The following is a 19,318-nucleotide window of genomic DNA, read 5'->3' as shown; positions in this document are numbered from 1 at the left end:
AATTAAATTTACCATCGTTAGAGTTTTGTTAAATTTAACCGGTCATGGGTGGGTGTTTAGTGTTTTTATAGTTAAAGGGTAAAAACTTGAAAAAACATCAAACCTTGGGTGGGAAATAGTCGTTTGGCCTATTATATAATTAAAAATTAAAACTTGAAGGATTATATATTACTATTTATATATATTATTATTATTATTTAAATATTATTATATTATTATTTGATTTAATAATTTTAAATTAATAATATAAATATATAATTATATCATAATATATTATTTAAATATTACATTTAAAAAAAAACAGGTGTCATGAAAAGACAAATAAAAAGTTTTAGAGCTCCTTATGCTACCTGTAAGGGCGTTTACTTTGATAGTGAACTCAAGAAGGATACGTGACAAGCCCGCTATCAAGAGAATAAGAAAACTTAAAAGACAAAATAAAATAAGATGGAAGAGACCTAGAGACCACAGAACGTTGTCCATTCTTTGGATGACACTTATTGTCCATTCTCTTGGACGACGATCGTTGTCTAGAGGTGGTCAACTTTTAGAGGAAAACTTCTCCGTTGTCGTCAGAAAAAGTGGTTGCATTTCAGAGAGAAAAAGTGAATTTTTTAAAACTTAATTCATGGGATAAATGTTAGTTTTTCAAATTAAAAGGGGGAAAATGAGCTAAAATTTCAATTATTTAATATTATTGATAAAATAACGAATTTACCCCTTAACCCTGACAAAAAATATGTGGGTGGGTCTAAATAGATTAAATTTTGGGTAGGCGTTTGAATTTTTCATCAGATATAAGTATATGTTTGAGATAAGGCTAAAAAATGGGTGGAACATGGTCTTTCTCCCTTTTAAATATATATAAAATACCAATATAATCTTTAAAATTTATATTGATTTTTTAAATTGAATTATTTTTAATTAATTTCTCTTTGGCAACCAGTACTACTTGCTTCGCACATTCTTGCCACTGAACAATCCTATCAGAGCTTGAGGTACATTTTCCAGGCCTTCAGCTATGTCTTCAACGTTCACAATCTTGCCTTCTCGGATCATGGGCAGCACCTGGTCGATAAACTTCGAGTACTTGTCAAAATAATCGAAAACCACGAACCCTTTTATGTGAACCCGGTTGTAAACAATGTGCATCAGATTGTGGACGCCCTCGGGCTGGTTAAGATTGTACTGTGAAATCATGCCGCACGCTGCAATGCGCCCATTGACTCTCATGTCATGTTTATGAGAACTGCATCCAGCATTTTGCCTCCCACGTTTTCAAAGTAGATGTCAATGCCTTCTGGGAAGTACCTGCATCCACAAGAAGAATGATAGTCTTTAGATTCGGAGGGCTGGACCCAAACCGACCAACTTGTTTGGTTTAATTCGAATTCATTTTAGTCAAACTTGAGCTAAAGAGGTTGATTTGTTTTATGAAACCAAGTACAACTCAAGCTTGATAGTGTGCAACTTGCAAGTCGGGTGGATGTCATAATTCTATTTAAGTTTGACTCTTAGCTCAATTTGAGTTATGTCAAACAATTATCGAAATAATATCATTTTGAACATTATTGGGTAAAATAACATTGTTTTGCCAATGAGTTACGAATTCGAATTATGAATTTGAGTAAAAAACTTTAACTCAGTTTCAAACTTTGAGCTTAAGAACCAAAATAAACTCAAAATAAAGGGTGTTTGAACTCAGTTCAATTCATATTTACCCCTAAGCAGAGGCATTGTACTATCACTTTCTTTTATAAAAGAAATTGAACTTTCAAACTTCTGAATTCTTTTGTTGAAAGAACTAAACTTTCATTATTTCTTATCAAATGTACTAAACTAATCAAATTATTTCTAAAACAAAACAAAACAACCTTAAATATGATTGTTGGGTACCTTTAATAAGAAAACTGAAAATCAGATTGATTCTATGGAAAAGCTTGAAAATTTGGTTTCTTTAATAGAAAAATTTAAGAGTTTAGTCTATTCATTAAAAAACTTAGAAAGTGATAACTTGGATTAGAATTGGAATGGTACCTTTTCAAAGCTGCATCCAAGTCATGCTCCTCTTTGTAATTGAAAGCTTCATCAAATCCAAACTTGTTCTTAAGGAGTTCAACGTAACAAATTGTTACCAAGCTATCAATTAACTCTTTATTCAATGTCATCATATTAACCTTATCAATATTTTGAAAACCAAACTAAATCAACTTATTTGATTGGTTCGATCAAGATTTGATGGTCAACAAGATAAATAGTATCATTGAAGAGATGAATAATGTCTTCAATAAGATAAATAATATTATTAATTAGATAAACAAGTCAGAGTTAGCGTTGAGTTTGAAATTGATATATATATAAGCCAAGTTGTGGATTCAATCCAACAGTCAGTTAAGCCTTTATTCCTTGGCCCAATCCAATTGTTAAAACATTAACCTTAACTTGTAATTACATGATCACTTAATAAAATTCTATCATATTATTAGGTTTAAATTACTCTTTTACCATTGAATAATGATCCGATCAACTTCTGGATCTTCATCAAAGGGTTCAAAATTAAGGCTACAGCCAATAAATTGTAGGCGGACCATGACATTGCACGTGTTATGCATATAAACGTTTTCAAAGTAAAAAAGAATGAGGTGGCCAAACTTATGGTTGAAAAATTAATAAAATTAGAAAGCCAACAAGATAAGGTTTCTTTCGGACAATGACTGGGTATTGTAAAATGACTTCATTATCAATACTATCTAGTACATCATTCTCTATATAAATAATTATAGTGAAACTCGAATCAAATTAATATGATCTCAAAAGTTTACTCAGTTTAAATTCATTTAGAAGTAATGATTTTAATTTATTCAATTCTTAATTCAAACCAAACTAAAATGTATTTTTTAAATTTGGTTTGAAAATTTTTGAAATCGGTTTTTTAGTTAGGTTTGAAAAAGCTTTTAAACTTTATCAAACTCGACCACAGACACAGCCTTTCAAATAACCTCAATGTAATTTCATTTTTATGGTGCATTGTAAAAGTTATTCTATTGAAATTTCTTTTTGAAATTTTTAACACTTTCTTTTTGAGTAGAGGAAGTGAGAGTAGAACATTTTTTTTTTCAAAATGGAAAGAAGACATGTTACATTATATAATTGAAAATTGAAACTTGAAGGATTATATATTACTATTTATCTATTATTATTATTATTATTATTATTTAAATATTATTATTTAATTTAATAATTTTAAATTAATAATATAAATATATAATTATATCATAAAATATTATTTAAATATTACATTAAAAAAAAAAACAGGTGTCATGAAAAGACAAATAAATAGTTTTAGAGTTCCTTATGGTACCTGTAAGGGCGTTTACTTTGACAGTGAACTCAAGAAGGATGCGTGGCAAGCTCGCTATCAAGAGAATAAGAAAACTTAAAAGATAAAACAAAATAAGATGAAAGAGACCTAGAGACGTCGTAAAACCTGACAGCGAACAGATTTGATGTAATCTAGTTCGAATTTAAATATTTGAATCGGTTTAAATTCAGTTTATTCATTAAACTACTTTTGGTATTGATTCGAACTTAATTTATTCAATCCAAATCAGATTTGAACAGCTTCGATCCAGTCCAGTACTATTCGATACAGAAGACAGAAGGTCATCACCAAATAAGAAAGTAAACAAAAACCCAGAATTTTATCCTTAATTTTTCTGTTACTGCAAATTTTCGTCACTGCTGATTCAGATCAGGCTAATTCAAACAAGAATACGAAACCAAAACGACATAAAAAAACGATATCCTGCAACTATAAATAGAAAAAACGATCATCATGTTTCAGCATCTCAGAGATAAAAAAGGAAAAGAGTAAAGGAATACGGGCGATAATGGCAGGCGGTGCAGAAGTGATTGAGAATAAGCAAGTGATATTGAAGCAGCTTATAAATGGAGCTCCGAAAGAATCTGACATGGAGGTGAAGACAAGCTCTATATCTTTGAAAGTGGAAGAAGGATCGAAGGCTGTTGTTGTGAAGAATCTTTACTTGTCTGTTGAACCTTATGTGAAACTCCGGATGAAGAAGTTTGAGCATCCTGATTTCTCTTCTTTTACTCCTGGATCCGTAAGCATTATCTTGAATTGCATACTTGTTTTGGGTTTTATTAAATAGGATTAAATTCATATTGAGTTGAGCTTAAACATGAATTAGCTCGAGTTCAACCTAAATTCATTACTCATAATGGTGTTATCTATCTATTAAGTGCATCCATAAACTATTATTAAACTATTCAATCAATTACCCACTTTTATATGTTAGCTCAGATCAAGATATTTTATTTACTGATATCACGTTAAGTAATTATAGGATCGGATTTCCTTTTTTTTTTTTTTTTGGGTTATGTGGAAGCTTTCTAATTGAAGTTGGTGGTGTAAAAATGCAGGCAATGGATGGGTTTGGAGTGGCCAAAGTTGTGGATTCAGGGCATCCGAAATTTCAGAAAGGAGACTTAGTTTGGGGAATAGTTGGATGGGAAGAATACAGTGTGATTAAGAATCCTGAAAGCTTTTTCAAAATCCATCATACTGATGTTCCCTTGTCCTACTATACTGGACTTCTTGGTGAGTTTTTTCTTCCATTTTCCTCTTGATAATCTTGGGATCTTCTATTCGGAATAACTCGACAATTACAAGGTCAATGTGGAATACTTAATAATCGTCCCCTTAATGGCCCTTGTTAGAGGGCTCGAAAAGCTAGCTGAAAGGTGACTGATACCTTTGGTTACTGGGCATCACCCCAAAAGCTAGCCAAAAGGATGAGATTTTCGGTCACATTTCTATATATTAGCACCCAACTTAATTCCCAACCAGTATGGGATACTTAACGGATTTGATGACGAATTATTTGTTCTTTGTTTTTTTGTGTATAGGTATGCCTGGAATGACGGCTTGGGCGGGTCTCCATAAAATAGCCGCTCCTAACAAAGGAGAATATGTGTACATTTCAGGAGCATCAGGTGCTGTTGGTCAGCTTGTTGGGCAGTTTGCTAAGTTACTGGGCTGCTATGTTGTTGGATGTGCTGGAAGTAAAGAAAAGGTGAGCCTGTTCCTCTGGGAATTTCTCACTCGCGAATAAACCTAAGATTCAGTTTGTTGTATAGTAGTAACCTGAATTTTGTAGGAGATTATCTAAATTTAAATTAGAAAGTGAATATTTGAAAGGTAAATTTGCAAAGAGATCTATGATGGTAATGGAGGGATTAGGCCAAAAGCCATTGCAGTATGAAACTTTCTGGTCACATTCAGAAAATGCAGCGGTTAGAGCTCTGTCCACTGATTAGTCTAATTGAACAAAACGGGTACAACTTATGAACTGGAGCGACCTACAGTTGTACAGTGTGGACATATGACAAAAAGTACAAGTGTATACAGTTGGTATATGAAAGTTGTGTTAACATGAATGTACAGAGAAGGAGAGTATGCGCAGCAAAAAAATTAGAGTAAGCCAAGGATAGGGGCTCAAATAGAGAGAACAAATTTCTTCGTCCATAAGAATTTTTCTTCACTATCTACCCATGGATTTTCCCATATTGGGTTATCCACGTAAATATTTGTATTCCTGTGTTTAACATTTGTGCATTTTTATTGTTTGTATTCCATTGGGTTTTGTGACACAGTTTATAATGCTTCAATTCCTGTCATCTGATTTGTCCCTAAAAGTTACTTTTCACTTACAAATTCTTTAGGTTGAAAATTTGAAGAATAAGTTGGGATTTGATGACGCTTTCAACTATAAGGAGGAAAAAGACTTGGATGCAGCTTTGAAAAGGTAAAATTCACTAACAAAAGAAATGGAAGCAGGGGCCATTTCTCCTAGTGGTGGATTCAAGCCGAGTTGGCTTGAACTTAAAATGAGTTCAAGAAAGGCAAGCTCAAGCTCCCTCCACGTTGACAAGTTTGAATTTGAGCTTGTCCATTTGAAGACTCAACTACAATACAAGAAGTTGAAATTGAACTTGGTTTGGTTCAAATTCACTCCTAATTGCCGCTCAAACTGGAAACTCATCAGAAACTTCCATTATTTTTTCCAGGTGCTTTCCTGGAGGCATTGACATTTACTTCGAAAACGTCGGGGGGAAAATGCTGGATGCAGTGCTTCTAAACATGAGACTTAATAGTCGAATTGTGGTATGTGGAATGAGCGCAGAGCACAATCTCAAAGAGCCTGAAGGTGTTCAGAATCTGAGATTAATCGTTCATAAGCGGATTCTGATGCAAGGATTCGTGGTCTTTGATTATTTTCCTCAATACTCAGAGTTTTTGGATGATGTGGTGCCTCTGATCCGAGAAGGGAGGATTGTTTATCATGAAGACATTTCTGAAGGCCTTGAAAATGCTCCTGCTGTTGTTGCAGGCCTGGAAAATGTTCGGAAACAAATAGTTTTAGTTTCCAGGGAGTAATCTTATTCAAGCCTTCTGTAAATTGTATCATTTTTGTTTCCCAGCTTTGTGTTGTATTCCACTTCTAATAATAATAATAATAATAATAATAAAAACAATGTTATCTCTATCCAGTTTTAAGTGTTTAATTAGATATTCAATATTTCTATTGTATAATTTGATGATTTTAAATTAAAACTAGTGCACATCATCTAAGTAAGATAGATTTTGAAAGGGTAACAGTCAAAACTGGGTGCTAGTTTTGTTGTAATAATAAAACCAATAATTTGTTGAGAGTACTCTAATTGTTCATTTTGGTCATGGGCCAATGAGGGAAATTTTAGTGGCAGACTAAGAGGGTCAGTTGACCCTATTAACTTTTGAAAATTCCTTTAGTCATGTATATATAAAAAATATCAATACAACACCCTAAATTTTACATTAATCCTCCATAAATTTTATTATTTCTACGTTGATCTCTTTATATTCAATCTTGGCCTCTTAAGTTTTAGTTTTGGGTCACCATAGGGAAATTGAACTCTAGTAGAAGGAATTGGCTAAGGGTTATATTTAATTTGAGTTGTTTGAAAATGAATTCAAACTCAAACTAAACAAATTGAACATATGCTAAGGATTGAGTTTGTTTTCTTAAAAGGAGCTCAATTTGGATTGATATGAATAATATGACTTCAAGGTAATTTAGTGTTAAATTATTTTTTAATCGAATTTGAGTCTTTGATTTAAGTTGATTTTGGGCTAAGGATTTAATAGGCTTGGCTTGAATTGAATCTGACCTTAAATTAATTGATCATAATTTCATATATTGAGGTAATTTTAATAAAGAATTAAGGTTCACCGTTATATAATAATATAACATCATTAGTACTTACGAACATACAAAATTTTAACTTTGTTTATTGTATTTTAATTGGGTCTTAGAATTGGGCCCTCTGTTGGGCCTTAAAAAAAGTGCTTGTCCTTTGATTTTGTAACAAGTCTTGCAATCAATAAACCATTGGAGATTGAAGAGAAATATAATCCACAAGCTGAAACGTGATAAGCAATAATCATGCAACTCATCTTCGTGCTTGCTGCAGCAACAAGAAGCAAAAATGGCTAGTGCAGGCCAAGTGATCAACAACAAACAAGTGATATTGAAGCACTTTATTCATGGAGCTCCAAAAGAATCAGACATGGTGGTGAAGACAGCTTCGATTATGTCTTTGACAGCAGAGGCAGGTTCAAATACCGTTGTTGTGAAGAATCTTTACCTGTCTTGTGATCCTTTTATGGGGAGCCGCATGAAGAAGTTTGAACATCCTGATTTCGTTTCTTTCACACCTGGCTCTGTAAGCATTGGTGAAATGTCTTTAAGCTCTCTTATCTTGTTGATTAGATTACACAAAATGTTTTGCTTTGTGATGTTTATGTTATGCAGAAACCTAGGAAATTCGCAATGAAAGCAAACGAAGAACAGAAATAATTTACTTGGAAACCCAACTCAAGAAAACTCATGAGCACTTTGAAGTTTAATTACAAGGAAAATGCATGAGATTGATAGCTCTCTTGACTATCAAGCTTAGAAACTGTAAAACCTTAGCCACTCAATTAAGTCTCTCTTAATTAAAGTTTAAAATATGGGAAGAGTACAAATTTATACTCGCGACGAAATGGCCATTCCGTTCTATGGAGTAATTGTTTCATTAGATGGAACAACCCATTCTAGATGAAACAAATGTTCCATTCGATGGAGCAACCTGTCTTAGAATTCTGCACAAAATTGATATTTTAGGTGGAACACCCGTTCACCTCACCGGAATGTCAGTTTTTATACTGGAACTCTTATTTTCCATCGAATTGAATTTGGGTCTCCATATTTTATGGTTTCTAATGCAAGCTTTCTGTTGCATTTTTGTTAACGGTGGAAAATTCATGCAGCCATTAGAAGGGGTTGGAGTGGCTAAAGTTGTGGATTCAGGGAATCCAGAATTTAAGAAAGGGGACTTGGTTTGGGGAACTGTTGGATGGGAAGAATACAGCGTGATTAAGAACCCTCAAAGCCTCTTCAAAATCCATCATACTGATGTTCCCTTGTCTTACTATACTGGAATTCTTGGTGAGTTCTATTTGCATGTCTTCATAATAAAATTTATTAGTTGTTTATACGAAACTTTTGTATGTTTGATGTATTGATTTTTGAATTCTTGATGAGTCCATTGTTAAGATATTGTTTGCTTTGCGCATACAATCTGTTATAGTTGTGCTTTTAGGTTTTGAAAGCCAACACGCGACTTAAAAGTGCAAGGGCTATTTAACCATGAGATGCCCATATATACCTAACATATCTCATATTTTATCGGCATATATGAACAGCCCACATCACTAGACATGGTAAGATAAAAATGGTTAAATAGTTTATGAGTTCCTGAATTATTAAAACATGTTCTAAAATTCTTGGCGAGTACTTGACAGTTTTGTTTTGTGTATAGGAATGCCTGGACTTACTGCTTGGGCTGGATTCTACGAAGTAGCAGCCCCTAAGAAAGGAGAAAATGTATACATTTCAGCAGCAGCAGGTGCAGTTGGTCAGCTTGTTGGGCAATTTGCAAAAGTGATGGGCTGCTACGTTGTTGGAAGTGCTGGAAGTAAAAAGAAGGTGGGCTAATTCCTCTTCGAATACCTCATTTTTTGTTGTACTTTTACCATTGTTATCTGATAGATTTCTTCCAGTTTAACTGAAATTACCTTAGCATGACAGTGAGCTAGACTATTAGACCATGATGTCACATTAATATATAATCTTGCGGCATTTATTCAGTGTAACTAATTCTTGTCATGATCTATCAGAGTTGGAAACTTCATTTCATTTTTTCCCTCTTTCCTCCTCCAAAAACTTAGGTTGACATCTTGAAGAGCAAGCTTGGATTTGATGATGCTTTCAACTATAAGGAGGAGAATGACTTGGATAAAGCTTTGAAAAGGTAAGTTTTAGGAACAGAGGAGATGGAAGCAGAAGCAATTGTTCCCTTAAATTGAAGAACAAATGTAATAACAGGCCTGGAAACTCATCAGAAATTTCAATTTTTTTCCAGGTGTTTTCCTGAAGGCATTGACATTTACTTTGACAACGTAGGAGGAAAATTACTGGATGTGGTACTTCTAAACATGAGACTTAAGGGTCGAATTGCAGTGTGTGGAATGATCTCACAGTACTATCTCAGCCAGCCTGAAGGTGTACACAATTTTGTTGCATACTATTAGAAATCGGATTCGCATTGAAGGATTCGTAGTCTTCGATTACTTGCCTCAATATTCAAAGTTCCTGGAAGTTGTTTTGGATTTGATCCGAGAAGGAAAGATTGTTTATCTTGAAGACATTGTTGAAGGCCTGGAAAATGCTCCAGCTGCTCTTGCTGGTCTATTCAGTGGACGCAATATTGGGAAACAACTAGTTGTTGTTGCTAGGGAGTAATTGAAGCTATCTCTTCTCTTGTATACTTTATTGCCACTCTTCTAATAATAATTTTATGTGTGTATGTACATATATATATATATATATATATAAAAATAAAATTTAAATTGATTTCGGACAACAGCGATTATTGTTCGAAAGGGTTACCATTTTATTTAAAGGCACTACGTTGACGCATATGGGTCCCCTGCTTAATGGGGAAGTAGATGGATGCACATAGCCTCGAACCCGTGAGTGTATTTAACTACCTTCTCCCTACTTGTTATCATCTAGTGAATAGGGTGTAATCCATTAAACAATATCTCTATCTGCTGTCTGGGCTTATCTCATAAAGAACCTCTGGGAATAAGAATTTCAGAGTTACTCCTAGAATATATAAGCGTATTATTTTCTTGTTTAAGTGTGATAACAATTCTATAGTAAATATATTCATTGTAACGAGACGATGACAAAATATTGAATTATATTAATACAGCTAGATATAACCCGGTTTTAGGGTAAACCAAGATAACTAGCACTTGTTTTTTAACTTTACTATGTGACTATTTTGTTTATTGGATGCCACAAAATCTTTGCTAATGAACTTCATGTCTAGTACTTTTCTTTCTCATGTCATAATCAACCGCAGGATCATCGCTCCCATTGTTATCTTCTTCCCACTCTCAGAGTGTATCCAAGAAACACAATATGATATGAAAACAGTCATATCAGAACCTGCAGTAAAAGCATAACCAATTATGATTCCCACTCTCAGAGTGTATCCCTGAAACACAATATGATATGAAAACAGTCACATCAGAAACTGCAGTAAAAGCATAACCAATTATGATCCACCTTCTGAATGAATCTTTCAGATTCAGTTGAAGGACCAATAACAGCGAGTGGAATGATCTTGTTCTAACTTGTTACGACACTTAGAACACCTGTTCACCTCACCGGAACACCCTTAGAACTCTCTATTCTTCATCTGGAATGTCTATTCTTTAATTCAACGCATCATATCTAACAGCATTGAACTTTCTGATATATTGAAGCTGGCTTTATTGCCCGGAATTTGACTTGCAAAACGGTTGTTGTTTACTGCAAGCTCTTTCAGAAAAGTGCACTGAGCTAATGTTGATGGGTTTCGACCAGAAAATCTGTTGCTGGAGAGGTCAAGTGTTGAGAGGCATGTCAAATTATGCCAGCTGTCATCTGGTACTTGAAATGCCCAAACTTTACCACGGATATGAATTTCTGATAGTGTCCCTTGAGCCCCATAGCTATTAGATTAATACTGAATAACCTGAAATCATCTTTGCCCCAGCAATACCATATTTACAGAAAGAACCTGGTGTCCATGAAGATTAGCCATTGTAAGGATCTTCCAAGGAACGAAGGCAGTCAAGATCCAGGGCGAATGAAATTATGAAATGAAGCATTTACAGTTGCCACATCGGATATTGAAGAGCATCTCAACTAGTATATGCTAGTATGAAGGATTGAGCTTACTTGCCGAGCTTGGTAACGTGAGCTTGTAACACAAGTGGGGGTTTTGAGATGGTAGGACATTGACTCAACCACTTGAGTCGGGTTCAGGAAGGCTTTTAACTGGCTAGCCCGTTCCAAGCTAGGAGATGAGCCTTGGATCCCTGGCGAAGGCTGGAGGTTCATGGCTTCTAGAGCGGAGGGTATAGCGTGAGGCTGGCGCCCCAGAGCAGCGACCACCTCCCGCTTCTGCCAGTGGAAGGATCACTGCCCAGTGCCAACTGGGTTCACCACCATGTCGCAATGGGCTGACCCATTTGGACCATCATCTTTTTAAGGTTGTGGTAGACTGTAATAGTAACCCCTCAGCAAATCTGCGTTCGTTTATTTTTATTATACAAGAATTTTAGAATGCGATTACATTTTACTATTTTTTACTAATTTATTCATATCAATTAATTTGGTAACATATGAGTGAATAATACGATTGGTTTTTTTTTTCTCATTTTAAAATTATCCGATTATATAATATTGGATAAGTTGCATATTAGTATTGCGAATTATAAAACCAAGAGTAGAGTTACAAATACCTAAACATGTTATGTTGAACCAATTCTAGAAAGGACAATGCTTGATATCTAATGATAATATATCACTATATGATTAAATATTATATTATTTTATTTTTAAATTAAAATAACCCAATTACATAGTAATACATCATTATTAGTACCTATAGTCATATTGTTTTAGAAATTGGAGAGAAGACTATATACAAGGGTATTATAGTCACTAGACCAAAGTTGAATAGAATATTTAAAAAATAGAATGGTTATTTTAAATTAACCCCCAGAATTATAAATAATAACTTATTAATACCACCCACCAAATCCCGGTAAAATATAACTAAACTAAACAGTGACTGCGAAACATCAAATCGAAGAAAAGAGATGACTTTAAGTCAGTTTAAGCTCTACTCGTCGTTGTTGGTTTGATCATCAACTTTGTTCTGGCCATCCAAAGTAGCCAGAGCTCTTAAATCTATGGTGAAGGGGCCTAAATATAGCTGGGTCAACTCTGTTTATGGTTATGTTTTTTTATAGCGCTGTTTTCTTTTTATTTTGATGAAGGTTCTGTTGATAAATTAGAAAATTAGGTATGTACGTTTTTGTTTTAAATATAAATGATATATTAAAACAATAAAACAGTCGCATATCTAGATGAAAACATCAACATATAAAACAGTCACATCATTCATCTGCCGATATGTAACCGAAGAAGTGGTGTTGAAAAAGTTCAATCTCAGTTCCTAACTTGCTGCCCTGTGTTAGGGCCTATGCTTACAATTCCTGCAAGATGAGACACCAAATGCAAAACAATCAAGAGGAGGAAGGACCACTGGGGTCAACAAACACACATGGCAGCAAAGAAGTGGAGCAGATGGCAATTTCACAGCAGCAAGGACCACCAATTTGGAGAGGGAACATGGCAATTTAAGGGAAGGCTTGACTGTAATGAGGGTAAAAGGAGAAGGGAAAGATCCAAAAAGAATTCAGAGAAGAAAATTGTTGAGAAGGAAGAAGAGAGAGAGTTCCAGTCTCTCGAGAGGGATTAGTTTGTTTATTTGAGTCTATGGCGTTTCTTGAATCTATGATAATTCCAATGTAAAGAACTGCAAGATGGATCAATAAAACTTTGATTGTAATTCTGGAAAATCTTTTCAACACAAGCATCAGTTTACAAATATTGTTATGATATTTGAGTACATTTATCATTGAATACAACAGTAGCTATAATGCATAAATTCCAGATTTATTGTTCCAGTACTAGTCCAGTAACAAGAGTGTAGCAGCAGGGAAGAGCTAATCCAGCAGCAAATCTTCAGCATCTATTTCATCCCCAAACACATTAAAATCTCCAGCAAGCATCCTGATACCACAAATCCAGCAGCAGTGAAGAGCAGCTTCAAGGCAGAACTCCAGGTCTGTAACACTCTGCCACTGCATTTTTTGACATGGTGACATGATGAAGCCCCAAGTCTGTGAAGCAATGATATAGTGGTTTGTGGCCTTAATCGTTTTGAGATTTTCTCCAAAGTCACCTGCTGTTTGGTGTTAGTGAACTTAAATTTTCGGACTCTGTGCCTAGATCATCTCTAAAAGAAGGAAATAAAATATGAAATTGATAAAGCTGAAAGAACAAGTCAAAAAGTTGATATAACAGATAAAATTACAACTTACAATTTTATGAATAAGAAAATAGTGGGTGAGTCAAGTCTTTTAATTTTATACAGTTTATTCAAAAGAATTCATGCCACGTATCTTGTTGAAGCTACTTTGACTTTCCTTTTGTTTCTCTCTCCAAACTATTAATTAAGAAAAGACAACATCAATATTTGAGTTGAAACTAGACAAACAAATATAAAATAACACAACTTTGAGAACATTTGTGTTAAGAAATTACTTAAGGCTTTGAAACTGTTCAATTGATTTGATAAGGACTTGAGATTATCATATCCAACAAGCGTTTTTTGGGAAGATTTACAAGTAGAGAACACTTCTTGATCTCTACAAATTCAAGAGATGAGATTTTAGAGTTTCCTTTTTGGCATTCTTCGATCTTGTTGAGAATACATAAGCTTTGTCATTATCACAAAGATCTTAAAATTTACAAGAATTTGTATCCATTTGGAAATGTCTTACCCCCGTTGGAACTGATAACATGCTACTTTAGTGGATTCCTTTACCTACATTGTTGCCTTGCCAGCTTCACATCCCTTTTATCATCACAATAAGTTTACAATGTCACAACAACAAGATGAGACCCAAGTTTGTGAAGCAATGATCTAGTGGTTTATTCTTCAAAACTTCCTATTGTTTCTCCATTTCTATAGTCGTGTTGTTGTCTGTGTACTTAACTTCTAAACCTTGCAGACAAATCACTGGCAAAACTGAGAAAAATAGAACATGAAATTGACATAGCTGGAGAAATACATGAAACATTTGACATAAGAGTCTAATTGCAATTTACAAATTTCTAAAGCAATGAATTTTTTTTTAATCTCATCTATTTGTTTTATGAGATTTCTTGTCATGTCTTCACTTTTCTATATTTCAACAAGTTGTAGAGTAACAAGATATAAATATCAACATTTGCGTTGCAAATAGTCTAACCAATAGAGAAGAATGTGACTTTGAGAGCAATCTTATTAAGAATTTACTTAAGGGATGTGAGACTATTTAGTTGATCTGGTACGGACGGGAACTTATCAAATCTAACAAACTCTTTCTGGTAAATTATATAAGCAGAACATCTCCAAACTTTCAAAGTTTGTAAAATATGATTTTAAAATTTGTACTCTCACAGTTTTTACGGAAAAGATGAGAACTTGTTATTATTTCAAAGATCTCAAAATGTACAAAAATTTGTTATCAAGGTTGGAAATGTCTTACCACCATTAAAATTGATTGATCACAAGCTACTACAGAAATGTCATAAGGTGAATTTCATGTTCGAGTCTTTCATCCAAGGTGACACGTAACTCCCTTGAAGTTTTGTGGATTTCATCTCGAAATTCTTTTAAGATTCACCTTGAATATTAAAACATTTAAGTTAAGATGACATGCTTCCCTGTAATAAAAATGCAATGATGGTGGCAACATGTAAGAATAAGGCTACTTAAAAGGATTGAGAAATAACATCTTAGATAAACGTGGACTTGTTGTACCACTTTAGCAGGATATATGAAGGTCCATTACTTGGTTTCCTCTCACCATTTGGCAGACTCCCTCTGCAGATCCAAGAGTAGGAAACATAATATGCAATTAGATGTGTGAAGCAGAAATGACTTTTGATCTCGTTGAAAAGTTTAAATATGCTTACATGAAGTTGGAGAAGGAAAACTTTAAGGCCCCCAATGATTCCTGCAATGTTAATTTAAGTGTAGGGATCCTGCATAGTGTTGTTTGCATAGAGAGAGTACATAAAAATTCCTCAAATAAGCTATAAAAAGTAAACCATAGATTAATAATGATGCATTTAACAATCTTTTTGCCCAAAACAAAAACAATGAGATAACAAAAAAAAAAATTATACACATAAGCAGGAAAAATGCAGCTTGATTACTTATAAAAAACAAAATGGAGCTTGATTAATCGTTGCAACGGCTAGAAGACACAACCTCTTTATTGTAATTTTAGAAAGGTTGCTGAAGCTCCAAACCTGAAGCCAGGAGTTCGGGTCTAAAGCGCAAGCAAACACACCAGTAAATTTAGACCTGGAAAACTTAGACATGCCTAACAGTTGCTTACTTCAAGCTGCAGACAGTAGGATCCTTAGGATATGTATTTTATTAAAAATTGCCAGCGTTGCTTACTTTTATTTACCTTGGAGCCACAAGAGTTGAGACAATCTATGAGATGACAAAATATAGAAGTTTTGGAACAGAGGAACCATTTTGAATTTGTAGGTACTCTGTTATCAAAATGCCGTACTTGACTTGTGAAACTAGAGCAGTCTTTCACTTGCTTCTTGCTTTAAAAAAAAAAAGGATAAAATACTAAATTAAATTACACGTACTAAAATGTAAATTCAACCAGAAATGAGATTGACACAAAACATACAAGTACCTTTAATACTTCCAATTGAAGAATTTGTTGACAACTTAGAATTTTGTTCTAGTCAAACAATGTGATAAAAAAAAGTGAGATTAGAGTCGGCGAATTTTAGACTTGAGGGAGACGAGCTATTCTAAAAATAATAAAAAGTAGAAAACAAAAAAAGTGTTCATCAGGATTTATCATATGCTTGCGTAAGGTGATAATTTACTCAAAATAAGCCTCATAATAACGAAAAAAGGGTTCTCCTGTGAGAAAGAAATATCAATGTATCGATAAACAAGAAAGAACTTGTAAATCTACTCATAATGAGCCTTCCAGTTACAAAAACAAAACTAAGTAAGACATCAAATATATACATGAGAGGATTGGAAAAGAATTTATCACATGTTCACATAAAGTGAAAATTTACTGGTTGTTCTGCTTCAGCAGGATATATAGAAGTCCATTACTTGATTTTGCTCTCATCAATTCCTGGACTTCATATATAAACCCAAGAGTAAGGTAGGGAATGTGTAATTAGATGTGTGGAATAAAAATGATTTGGGATCATTTTAAGCCTCCCCAATGATTTCTGCAACATTGAATCTAAGCATAGCAGTCCTGCATTGCATTGTTTACATTAAGTTAACAATGATTCCTTAAATAAGCTATGAAAATCTATTAAACAAACTTGAGGCAAAGGAGATATTATTAAAATAACTAAGTAGAAGTAAAAATTTTATAACGGTCCATACGTTAGAAGATGACAAACCTAAATTGACCAAGATAAGCTTCAAATCAATTCGACGGAAAATATTTCCACTTCTTCCTCTAAATGTTCTTCCCCAAAAAACTAAGCATAATATTATCTAATCTGTTGTTAAAAGATCCTCTCAGGAACTGAAAAATGAAGCAAGAACATGAAGAATTACTTTTATTTAGAATCCTAAAAATTGGAACTTCCCTAAGCTGGAAGTTTCTTCCATTACCAATAAACTTATGAAATTAGAAAAGTTTGAATTAGAATTTGAGATACAAGGTATTATGTTAAGTTGATTAAAGTTAAATGAATTACCTGGACAAACTATAATTCAGAGATTCTCGTTGATGATCAGCTGCCAAAGTTCAAATGAGAATAATAACTTCAATATTACATGAAAATCTGGACAATAGTAGAGATCAAGAAATGTTACAAACCTTCAATGAAATCATATTGGATGCTGCAAACTCAAATAATCAAATCCATGATACCTCCTTTGAATTGTAGATGAATTTACCATCTATTTTAACTTCAGGAATTTGAGAAATCTTTGAGGAATATTTTCCTGTAACACTTTTCCATCGTTTTTTAAGCAGAGGACAATCAATAACATCTAAAGACTGAAGTGAAGATGGCAGGGTTTGCAGGGATTTGAGTTTTGGACATTCCTTAATTGATAAATCTTTGAAGTTGCCAAGGTCTGGAATGGATTTGAGGTTTGGGCAATCCTCAATGACCAAGCTTTAATGAGAGGTGAGGCTGCTCAGACTTGGAATTGATTTGATCATTGGGCATTTACTAATCTCGAATTTTGCAAGAGAGGTGAGGTTGCTCAGATCTGGGATTGATTGAAGCTGTGGGAGATCACCTCTTATAGGAAAGACTGAAAGTTTGATCCCTCCTATAGGAAAGACTAAAAAATAATACCACCATAGAAATTGATTGATCACAAGTTACTACAGAAATGTCATAAGGTGAATTTCATATTCGAGTCTTTCATCCAAGGTGACACGTAACTCCCTTGAAGCTTTATGGATTTCATCTTGAAATTCTTTTAGTATTCACCTTGAATATTAAAACATTCGAATTAAGATGACATTCTTCCCCGTAATAAAAATGTAATGATGGTGGCAACATGTAAGAATAAGACTACTTAAAAGGATTGAGAAATAACATCTTAGAAAAATATTGACTAGTTGTACCACTTTAGCAGGACATATGCAGGTCCATTACTTGGTTTCCTCTCACCATTTGGTGGACTCCCTATGCAGATCCAAGAGTAGGAAACATAATATGCAATTAGATGTGTGAAGCAGAAATGACTTTTGATCTTGTTGAAAAGTTTAAATATGCTTACATGAAGTTGGAGAAGGAAAACTTTAAGGCCCCCAATGATTTCTGCAATGTTAATTTAAGTGTAGGGATCCTGCATAGTGTTGTTTGCATAGAGAGAGCACATAATAACTCCTCAAAAAAGCTATAAAAAGTAAACCATAGATTAATAATGATGCATTTCACAATCTTTTTGCCCACAACAAAAACAATGAGATAAAAAAAAAAAAATTATACACACAAGCAGGAAAAATGCAGCTTGATTACTTACCAAAAACAAAATGGAGCTTGATTAACCGTTGCAACGGGTTAAAGACACAATCTCTGTATTGTAGTTTTAGAAACGTTGCTGAAGCTCCAAACCTTAAGCCAGGAGTTCGGTTCTAAAGCGCAAGCAAGCACACCAGTAAATTTTGACCTGGAAAACTTAGACATGCCTAACAGTTGCTTACTTTAAGTTGCAGACAGTAGGATCTTTAGGATATGTATTTGATCAAAAATTGCTATCTCATTGTAGGTACTCTGTTATCAAAATATAGAAGTTTTGGAACAGAGGAACCATTTTCACTTTGTAGGTACTCTGTTATCAAAATGTCATACTCCACTTCTGAAACTAGAGCAATCTTTCACTTGCTTCTTGCTTCTAAAAAAAAAGATAAAATACTAAATTAAATTACACGTACAAAAATGTAAATTCAACCAGAAATGAGATTGGCACAAAACATACAAGTACCTTTAATATTTCCAATCGGAGAATTTGTTGACAACTTAGAATTTTGTTCTAGTCAAACGATGTGATAAATAAAAGTGCGATTAGAGTTGGTGAATTTTAGACTTGAGGGAGAGGCGCTATTCTCAAAATAATAAAAAGTAGAAAAAATTAAAAAAGGTTCAACAGGATTTATCACGTGCTTGCATAAGGTGATAATTTACTCAAAATAAGAAAATAGGGTTCTCCTGTGAGAAAAAATATTAGTGTAGCGATAAACAAGAAAGAACTTGGAAATCTACTCATACTGAGCCTTCCAATTACACAAACAAAACTAAGTAACACATCAAATATATACAAGAGAGGATTGAAAAAGAATTTATCACATGCTTGCATAAGGTGATAATTTACTCAAAATAAGAAAAAAGGGTTCTCTTGTGAGAAAAAATATTAGTGTAGCGATAAACAAGAAAGAACTTGGAAATCTACTCATAATGAGCCTTCCAATTACACAAACAAAACTAAGTAACACATCAAATAT

General features: G+C 33.8%; 2 protein-coding genes and 1 pseudogene across 2 annotated transcripts in view; 2 read left to right on the top strand and 1 right to left on the bottom strand.

The window, feature by feature from the left end:
• LOC123221696 (2-alkenal reductase (NADP(+)-dependent)-like) overlaps window positions 1–19,318 on the bottom strand; it is a 79,607-nt gene that overhangs the window by 46,593 nt on the left and 13,696 nt on the right. The gene's annotated exons all lie outside the window — the stretch shown is intronic.
• LOC123221695 (2-alkenal reductase (NADP(+)-dependent)-like) lies at window positions 3,615–6,498 on the top strand. The gene is made up of 5 exons (XM_044644591.1): window positions 3,615–4,124; window positions 4,444–4,621; window positions 4,930–5,096; window positions 5,746–5,828; window positions 6,091–6,498. The coding sequence occupies exons 1-5, from the start codon at window positions 3,891–3,893 to the stop codon at window positions 6,458–6,460; spliced, it is 1,032 nt and encodes a 343-aa protein (XP_044500526.1). The 5' UTR covers window positions 3,615–3,890; the 3' UTR covers window positions 6,461–6,498.
• Window positions 7,501–9,993, top strand: LOC123221692 (annotated as a pseudogene).

This window comes from Mangifera indica, chromosome 7 (genome assembly GCF_011075055.1).
Source record: "Mangifera indica cultivar Alphonso chromosome 7, CATAS_Mindica_2.1, whole genome shotgun sequence".
NCBI classification, from domain to species: domain Eukaryota; kingdom Viridiplantae; phylum Streptophyta; class Magnoliopsida; order Sapindales; family Anacardiaceae; genus Mangifera; species Mangifera indica.
The sequence above is the reverse complement of the archived record's forward strand: the minus strand, read 5'-3'. Positions and strand labels throughout refer to the sequence as shown.